Source organism: Triplophysa dalaica, chromosome 25, assembly GCF_015846415.1.
Source record: "Triplophysa dalaica isolate WHDGS20190420 chromosome 25, ASM1584641v1, whole genome shotgun sequence".
Lineage (NCBI taxonomy): Eukaryota > Metazoa > Chordata > Actinopteri > Cypriniformes > Nemacheilidae > Triplophysa > Triplophysa dalaica.
The window spans coordinates 2,130,664-2,137,358 of NC_079566.1; the positions used below are offsets into that span (position 1 = coordinate 2,130,664).

General features: G+C 39.3%; 1 protein-coding gene across 1 annotated transcript; it reads right to left on the reverse strand.

Moving 5' to 3' along the window:
- Positions 1–1,270: 1,270 nt before the first annotated feature.
- tpbga (trophoblast glycoprotein a) lies at positions 1,271–4,504 on the reverse strand. Its single transcript, XM_056741549.1, has 2 exons — positions 3,759–4,504; positions 1,271–3,416 (listed from the first exon to the last, which is right to left on the reverse strand). Exons 1-2 carry the CDS (start codon positions 4,016–4,018, stop codon positions 2,567–2,569), a joined length of 1,110 nt encoding a protein of 369 aa, XP_056597527.1. The 5' UTR covers positions 4,019–4,504; the 3' UTR covers positions 1,271–2,566.
- Between the last annotated feature and the right edge of the window lie 2,191 nt (positions 4,505–6,695).

Consider the following 6,695-nt stretch of genomic DNA (forward strand, 5'->3'; position numbering starts at 1 on the left):
TACAGTGATTTTCAACAACAATCAAACAAAATCATTGAATTTTAATGAGTTTGTGGGTTTTTTTACTACAAGAGTAATCATGACAGTTTATGCAAAGCCGGCGTGTAAGATGAGAGTTTGAGCTGTGCCATGACCACCAACAGGTGTAAAGACTTTTTACTTTGAAGTACTGTAGAGTGTTGAGAAATGAATTGATTGTTCTGTATGATTTCTTTCCGTCCACTTACCAGGATATAATATTTTACATTTTAATAAAAAAGGTGTTTTGTTTTTATGTGACTTTTGCCCGGTTTCACGGACAAGTCTTAAGGCTAGTCATTGAATAAAATATATGTTTGAGCTGTCTTAAAGGGGTCACATGACTAAAAGGAAAATTACTCACATAATTTAGATGTAATGCAACGTGTATACACGATTTAAAGTAAAAAGACGCTATATTATCCACATACCAAGCATGTTTGTATCTCCCCATTGCCCCGCCTCTCTGAAACACAAGGACTTTTTTATAAAGCTCATGCCTCTAAAAAGCAAGGTGTTCTATGATTGGCCAGTTAACCACTGCGTAGTGATTGGTCGAATATTGCAAACGTGTGATGGAAATGTAACGCCTCTTACCATATTTGGATCATCAGGTTCCTCTTCAATTGTACTGACAGGTACCCCCACCTTACTTGCTTACACATTTAGGCGGTCTTAGTCAAATCATACCACCAACTGACGTAGATTTGTGGGTGTGTGGTTACACAAGGCGTTTCAGGCAGGTCTGGGTGAGCATTCCCTTTTAGAAAGAATGCATCTTTTGTTCCGACATTTTAATGTTTGCAATTTTATGTGTCTAATACAGGCATGGGCAACTTATAACAGACCAAAGAGAGAAAAACACGTATTCACGCCGTATGACCCCTTTAACTGAAAATAACTCGCCCTCAAATATCTTAAAATATGTCAGTTCAATGACCCATATATTTGTTAACCTATAACATACTAATATCAACTTTACGGCACAAACATTTTGACCGAGCTTAGCTTCTATTCAACCTGAAAACTCAAAATAAGGAGAGGTGGTAAATCATTTATATTGCAAAGTAAAAAAATGTCCATAAGCTGTACCATGGGACTTAACTCCACAAAATAAGAAATTGCTTCTCAAGCGACATACATCATTTCAATTTATAAATCTTTATTTATTAGCATGCAAGGAGAATCCTGCTCTGAAGAAAATGTATGACTTTGACATTGAAAATTGATGCAAGACAGATTCGTAGAACTATGTTGTTTTCCCCCGGATATCTGATAAATAAAGGAGTAAACATTTTGCTTTTGGCATTTTATTTACAAGCTTTCCATGCCTCCTTTGTGGTAAAGGTTAATCTGACTTTAAATGAATTATACTAGTGTAATAGTGCTATAAAACACCAAAACTTTCCTCTCGTAACAAATATCTATCAAGCAATTAATCAGGCACAGAAATGTTTTTATTATTACAAGCAAAGTTATTTTTTTACTATGGCAAATTGTACATTTTGCCAAACCTCTGCAGTATAAAAGCATGGTCTTGAGCACCAGACACAAGCAAAGTCGAAAACACAAACTTTTCAGTCTCATTCATTTGACAGAGGAAACAGAGTCGCCTTCTGCACAAGGGCCCCATTTTCATCTGTATCTTATCACTGTAAAGTCCCTTAAACAGAAAAATCTGGGGAACATATGAGGAACTGAGCCAGGCTGAGTCTTCAAAGAGCGAGCAGCCTCTCTGCAGCCTGTAAGAAGGAGGGGTCTCGCTCAGTGGCCCTCGTGAGGGCTGGTTCTCATCATCCTGACAATAAAAACGAACGGAATAAAAACAAAGCGACCGGCTCTCCTGAATGAAAAAGCGCCAGATATTTCAGCAAACTGAGGCTCTTTCTTTTCAAAAGACCCTCCTTCTAGAGCTTAAAGGAGGTTATCCTCACGCTGGAATGCTTTTGGAGAGAAAATCCGGCACATTCTTCTCAGACTCCCTGTGGATAGAAGGACAGAGAGGACCGTAGAAGGCTGCTAAGTCTGTCCAACTCTAGAACTACATATGCTTCCATAAAGACAGGGCTGCACAAGCATGCAATGCAACAGTGCCCACAACTTCACAAACACCATAGGATAAATGTACATCGAAGTTGCCCCTCTTTGAAGCCGGTCAGCCCCCTAAATCCCATAAACAAGGCACTTAAGTTGAACCAAAAAGGTTGTGGGCCACATTCCAGGACAATAGAGAGTGGTGGGGGTTTTGTTGGTGGTATGCAGGCTCACTTTATGGCTTCTCCCATTTATTGGACTAATCCTCAAGCATCCAATAATAATTGAGAAGCAAACGCCTCCCGGGGACAATTCTGCATTTGAGGGGGAGGTGTGCTTGTTATAAGGGCCTAAACAAGACTTAACAGGCAGTACATGCTTCTCACGGAAATGCGACAAAGTATATATGGGACTTTTAAAATACGTCTACATGCCTGGAACATGAATGTACATATTCCACATATGAATACAATAGAAAACAAGTTCGTGTCATGAGCTTGGTTTGGGAAGAGCTTCACACATCAGCTGTTGTGGAGATCTGTGAGAGACGGGGATCAGAGTCAATCTCGTATCGGTAATGATACCCTTCCCAAACCTCTCGGCAGGCATCGCGCATGTCGTAGATCCGTTTCTTAATACCTTTGCGGTTCAGGTAGAGCACGAAAAGAAACATGAGACCAACAAATCCCAGTACGATACCCAGGAACACGTAAGAAGTTTGCAGTGCCAGATTGTCGGTCTCTCCAGCCCTGTGGCAACCCAACTCCAGCTCGCCCACCATCAGCAGCGATGTGTTCTGCAGTTCGATGGGGAAAACACAAGCGAGGCTCTCGACATCCACTACAAGTGCACGTGAGGCGTTCAGCCATTCAGCAAATGGCTCGATATCGCAAATGCAAGTAAATGGGTTCTCTGCCAAGTGAAGCCTTACCGTACGCAAGTGTTCCAGCTCTTGAAGCGCCTCGTCGCGCAAGGTCCTGAGGGCATTATGCGTTAGATCGAGTTCCTGGAGATGATCCAACCCTGTGAATGTCCCGTTATGGATAACCACTATGGAGTTGTTCGCGAGCTGAAGACGTTGCAAGCTGACAAGATGGGAAAAGATGCCAGGGGGCAAGTAGACAAGGCCATTGCTGGACAGGTCCAGCACTAGCAGATCACCCAAGCTGCTCCGGCAAAGGGAGGTGGCTAAATCTATGACAGAAGAGTGGTTGTAGAGAGCCCGACTGAGGTTGAGCTCCCTCAGCATGCTGCCCTGGACAGCGAATGCCTCAGGATGGATGAGGGCCAGCTGGTTGTTGCTTAGGTCCAGCGACCTGAGGCTTCGCATGCTCGAAAACGTGTGAGACTTTACCTCCGAGATCCTGAAAACAAACGTGAGACTAATGAACAAAATCATTGGTGACGTAGAATGTCTCTCATTTCATTTCGAAATAAAATGCATGCATCTTACATTTACATTGCGTCATTTATCTGAACGTGACATAGAAATGAGGTATCTCGCATCCATAAGCTTCCAAAACCAGACAGACTGAGAAAGCCCCTCACAATATGTGAAAAAGTTTTGATCTCCATTCACTACGTTCTCACTTTTTCACAAGAATACTTCTACGAAACGTTAATTGTTTGCGAGCGCACAAATTGATCGGAGGTATTTTAATATAAATGTGAATGCAACAACATCAAGTCAAAGCAAATGGCATTACCTGTTATTCGACAGCGACAAATTTGTCACATTATCCAGTCCCTGGAAGGACTCCGGCCCAATATGACTGATGTGGTTACCCGTTATAAAGAGGTTTCTCGTGTATCCCGGGATGCCGGTCGGTATGTCCCGCAGATCTTTGGAAACACATTTGACCGTCAGCGCGGCTTCTGAACACTCGCACCCGGACGGACACGACGATGCCCCCGCGAAACGCACGGCGCACAGCAGCCCAACCATACAGAGTCCAAAGCGAAACATGGTCGAAAACGCTGAAATGTATCGCGTAAATCTCACGGAAAAAAGCCACTTTTAATTCATCTCCCTTATTCTGCGTCTGTAAGAGTTCGGGGTTTCTGTATCTCCAAAGTGTCTCCAACAACCCAGCGCGTTCTGCAGCACTGTCCCTGTGCGCCTGACTTTGCATCACAGAAACTCCATGTGTGAGAGGCAGACACTTTATTTCAATGAGAAAAGGAGGTTCTCGGCGTAGGGCGTTTGATCCGCTCCAGAAACAATGTAACAGAAACACTCCGGCTCTTAACAATCGGTTGGGAGGAGCTAGAACCAACACCTCTCCCCTCCTCTCTGGATCTCTATAGACTTCCCACTTGTGGACTGATCTGAGGATAATACAGATCTTCAGATCATCGCGATGATTAATAGGCTCAATTAAAAGTGATTAAAGCCCATCTGGATTAGGACCATCCGAATCAATTTGGTTGATTTATGTTTAAACACTAATGTTTTAATGGGATTGCGCGGTTTCTTTCACTCTTATAAAACATGTATATTTTATGTTTAACAATGTTTGGCTATAAAACAAATCTGTTTAATTAATCCGTTATGTAAGAATAGTGAAAATTAACTTTGTGCGTTACTGCTCTATTGAAAACACACAGTATTTGTAGATCACAGTTTGAAACATTTATCATATATCCCACGGCTTTTGAACTCGGCGGGGGTCTATAGACGTGTTGGGGACAATAAACAATGAATTCAACACGTCGCTCTTTTGCCGGCCCGGAGGGATTAAAGGTTTCCAGGGCAACCGTTCAAAGAAGCGCGCGAAAGTAAATCAAGACATTTTAAATGGCTATGATATTTTTTGACAAGCCTTGCTAATATGAGCCTTTGACACGGTTAAATAACAGGTTTAATCATATTCCCTTGCCGCCATGATAAGTTAAGACGTTTGTTAAATACAATCCTCCCAATAAAGACAAAAATCATGGCTATATTATTGATATAATTTATCAACATTAAATACATTCATAAACGATGTTGTTACTGGCAGATTTAGTCTGGTAATTGATTTATAAATAAATGCATATTAAGGTGATCTTGTGTTTCTATTTACATTTGATGGCTGGATTTTGCCTTTAGCTAGTGCACTGAAAAAAAAAGGATTTGAAGACTTAGTTGACTCAACTTATTTTGCTAAGTATATTCAACTAAAATGTAGAGTGTACTTAAGATATAAAATGTACCTGTTTCCAACTAATCCGTTTAATCAGACTAGTTCACTCAGCAAAGTATGCACAGTGGAGTTTTTATTAATCTGTTTTCTTAAGTTCAAAAGAATGAAACTGGATGGGTAAACAATCATAATTTAAACCGATGTAAAAAACATGGGTTCACGACAGATGATCCATTTGGTCTCTTAAATTGCAATAGTTATTTGCATGGAAGGATATTTGTAAACAAAACTAAGTCAGCACTGTGAACCCGAATAAGTTGGCAATACTCAAATAAGATGTTTGCGTTTTAGAGGTTCTTGGTTTAAGTAAGCAGAAGTTTCAAATTTTGATTACTGTTAAGTTAAAGTTCTTAGTAAATCTAAGCAAGTGCGACTTAAATACTTAATTGATCCTTTTTATGAAATTAAGTGGACAAAACTTAAAGAAGTACACAAAAATTGCATTTTTAATTCTAACTAAATAAAATTCTTTCAGTTTCTTTATATGCAACAATTAAACTGCTTGACTTAAGCAAACCAAAATGAGCAAGAAGAGAACTGGCATTAGCATGGTTGCTGCTCACTGGTAACATAACACATGTTCAATGTGAAATATAGCTTTGCAGAGATTAGGCACATGCATTACTCTTCTAAACAATGGTAACCAAAATACTGAAAAATATGTCAAACTCTTCTAAATATCTAAGAGAAGTGACATTAGTCTTTAACTTTACTCTCCTAATGCAGTCTGACGCAATGCATGCTGGGAATTGGAAATCCTTCTTGATCAATTGTGTTGAATTAACGTATTTCAATTAAGTAGGGAGCAAATGCATTTTTTGAGTTTTAGTCAAAACTTCAAGTTAATCAAAAATAATCATTATACTGTACTCAAAAGGTAAAACGGTGTCCGAAGATATATTTAAGTAAGTAGAATTTTTTTATAAAATTAAGTTTACATTACTTAATCTGTTTGATTATTTTGAACATTTGGATTTGCAGTGAGGGTAAACAAGTTAAAAAGTCAGTTTTCACCACTCTGTTAAATGTGCTCTAACAATATTTTAAGAAACTGTTGATCATGAAAAACATTGTGCTCCATTAAAGTTTTGGTAATCCAACGCTCAACAGCCATTTATAGCCACTTTCGAAATAAGAAAGAACAAAAAAAGAATCCATAATAATGGAAATTAAATAATATAAAAACTATGACAATTTGTTTTCAATTCTGTGACGTTAACATGACGAACTTGATTATATAACCATAAGCTGATAGTTAACAAAGGAAAAGTTGAAAATTTGCATAGCAGAAACCAGTGGATAATAATAAAAGTGGATTCTAATACAAAAATCATTTCCCTCTAAACTACAAAACAATTGAATGTCTTAAAATAGGGATTTTGCAGTGGCTCGCCTCTAATGTCCTCAAGTACATCCACCAGTTAAACTCTAACAATCAGCCATAACTTTGCTATAATC